General features: G+C 57.3%; 1 protein-coding gene across 2 annotated transcripts in view; it reads right to left on the bottom strand.

Moving 5' to 3' along the window:
- PDE6B (phosphodiesterase 6B) overlaps window positions 1-2,898 on the bottom strand; it is a 60,418-nt gene that overhangs the window by 20,809 nt on the left and 36,711 nt on the right. For both annotated transcript variants that reach the window (XM_017538931.2, XM_037742157.1), the window contains exons 4-5: window positions 907-1,047; window positions 741-815 (exon numbers count right to left, since the gene is read on the bottom strand). In XM_017538931.2, coding sequence (XP_017394420.2) covers window positions 741-815; window positions 907-1,047 — 216 coding nt within the window. The remainder of the gene's footprint in view (window positions 1-740; window positions 816-906; window positions 1,048-2,898) is intronic.

Raw genomic sequence — 2,898 nt, 5'->3', positions numbered from 1 at the left:
GAACCCCTCCCCACACACATGCAGCTACACATAGTTCCACACAACTCCAAGGGGGCTCATACACACACACACAGCACACACAGTTCCACACAGCTCTGAGGAGCACACACACACACACGCACAGATACATACACACGCAGCTCCAAACAGCTCCGAGGGAACCCCTCCCCACACACACGCAGCTACACAGTTACACAGTCATACACATGCACATCCCCTACTCATGGCTGTGCATGCGCATACATGTAAGCAGATGCCTCCGCCAGGCACAGGTGTTTTACCCACAGCCATGTCCACACACACACAGCCTCGTGGCGCACACACATGCTGACCGTCACTAGCACTTATGGGGCACGCATCACACACCGTGGTTTAGATCTGTCTTCCTAGTCTGTATCCCATGCAACCCCACACACAAATTGGGCCCTACTCACACACACACACACACACACACACACACACACACACACGCGCGCGCATCCTGCACAGGAGGTCCCGCGTGGGGAGATGGGGCAGCAGGAGCCCTGCGATCAGAGCCCACGTTGGCCCTCATTCGGGACCAGCCCTGGCCATCGCATCCCTGGAGTGCCTGGGGGAGACCACAGACAGGCACCCAGGGGCTCGCCCGCCAGTTCCCACCTCCCCAAACCTGCCCCCATCCTTTCTTCTCCCACCCTGGACTTGGAGCCAGGGAAGCAGAGGTGTGTGGGTGGGCCCTGGGCCCCTGCCCTGAGACTCACCCGGCCATCAGGCGTGCGTGGGCCCGAGTATGGCTGGGACTCCCCCATCAGCACAGGCCACACATCAAAAAATTCCTGGGCAGAGAAGAGGCGAGTGTGAGGTGGCCGTGCAGGAGCTGAGCTGGGCTGGGCCGGGCAGGGGGTCCCCAGGTGCCCAAGGCCTCACCTTCTCCTTGGTCATGTCCAGGAGGCCCACCGAATACCGCTCGCAGTTCAGGTAGGCCCGCACCGTGTAGAAGGCCTTGTGGAACTGCCTCTCGATGTCCGTCAGCTCCTCAAACACCTTGCTGGCCGACCACAGCAGCACCTGGCGGGAGAGGCACACCTGTGAGCCTGTGACTATCCCCACCCCCGCGTCTGTCTGGCCACAGCGGCACGGGCTTGATTCATGCCCGACACACATGTGTGCTCATGGATCTGACTACCTGCCCAGCTGCGGAGCCCAGCACAGACCCTGATGAGCGGCGCCATGGCCAAGGTTTCATCGGAGTGCATGGCGCCCATGCGCAGCGGAGCCTGGGAGCTGGCTGGCCTATCCTTGCTCCCTTATGAGTGGAAGGTGGAAAGTGGAGCCCTCACTCTGAGCTTGAGAGGCAAAAATCCAACCAGCCCTTCCTCTGCCTGCTGCTCCAGAATCCCCAACGTCAGGCTGTTGCTTTTGGACGCCAGGCCCTCCTCCGCCATGCGTCCCAGAGTGAGGCTTTGAGATGCGCTCCACGAGGTCCTGGTCAGCCCTGCGCAGCACGTACCTTCGCACGGGCCCTGGCTGCTGGGTCAGACTAACCCCGGGGCCCGCTTTTCTCTGCCTCCTTGGTCAAGGCCCACACCCAGGCCCCGCATCCTCATGCTGGCAGCGGTGCTGGGTCTCCTACCGCGTGGCACCAGCTCCCTTTCCTCCTGCCCGCTGGCTCTCTGGGCAGGTGGGCCCTCTGAAGCTCCACCCTGGCACTCAGCTCATGGTGGGTTAGGACCAGGCTCTCCTGTTGCCAAGAGCAATGATATATTCGTAGCTTTATTTCCCAATGCGTTGATTTTATCTTTTTCTTTTTTTTTTTTAATTTGGGATGGAGTCTCACTCTGTCGCCCAGCTGGAGTGCAATGGCACAATCTCAGCTCACTGCAACCTCTGCCTCCCAGGTTCAAGTGATTCTGTTGCCTCACTCTCCTGAGTAGCTGGGATGAGAGGCACCCGCCACCACACCTGGCTAATTATTGTATTTTTAGTAGAGACGGAGTTTTGCCATGTTGGTCAGCCTGGTCTCGAACTCCTGACTTCATGATCCGCCTGCCTTGGCCTCCCAAAGTGTTGGGATTACAGGCGTGAGGCACCGCACCTGGCCTATTGCCTACTTTATCTTTAATTGAATAATGGTATGTATTTATGGGGTTCGGTGTGATGTTCTGACCTATGTATTTATTGCAGAAAGAGTCAGTAAAGCTAATCAACATATCCGTCACCTCACCAACTTAATTTTTTGTGGTGAGAACATTACTAATCTATTTTCTAGCAATTTGGAAGTATATAATACAGCCATCCCTTGGTGTCCTCGGGGAAACTGAGTCCAGGACGCCATCTGGTACCAAAATCTGAGAATGCTCAAGTCCCGGAGTGAAACAGCCTAGTGTTTGCTCAGAGGCTGCACACGCCCCCGCGCTCTAAACCATCTCCGAGGACTTCAGCACCCAGTGCAAGACAGCGCCACGAAAATGTCTGTCCTGCTGTATTTCCTTACATCTGTGTTGTTATTAACTCAAAACTGTTCCACATAATAAATCCCAGAAGCAGAACTGCACTCACGAGCGCCCTGTGCACTGCGGCTAGCGCTGCAGTGGCCACCATGCAGTGCGGCTGACACGAATCCTACAGCTCCAGCTGAGTGCTTTGCACCCTCTGACCAACGTTTCTGCTTTCTCCCTCTCTCTTCCCACCCCGGCTTCGCCACCCGGGCCAGAGTCACAGTCACGGAGCCACAGTCACGGTCACAGAGCCGCCCTGGCCACAGTCATGGTCATGGAGCCGCCCTGGCCACAGTCATGGTCACAGAGCCGCCCTGGTCATGGTCATGGTCACGGAGCCACCTTGGCCACAAATCACAGTCATGAAGCTGCCCTGGTCATGGTCACGTTCACTGAGCTGCCTTGGCCAGAGTCACGGTCA

Source organism: Cebus imitator, unplaced genomic scaffold (genome assembly GCF_001604975.1).
Source record: "Cebus imitator isolate Cc_AM_T3 unplaced genomic scaffold, Cebus_imitator-1.0 Scaffold117, whole genome shotgun sequence".
Classification (NCBI taxonomy): Eukaryota; Metazoa; Chordata; class Mammalia; order Primates; family Cebidae; genus Cebus; species Cebus imitator.
The sequence above is the reverse complement of the archived record's forward strand: the minus strand, read 5'-3'. Positions and strand labels throughout refer to the sequence as shown.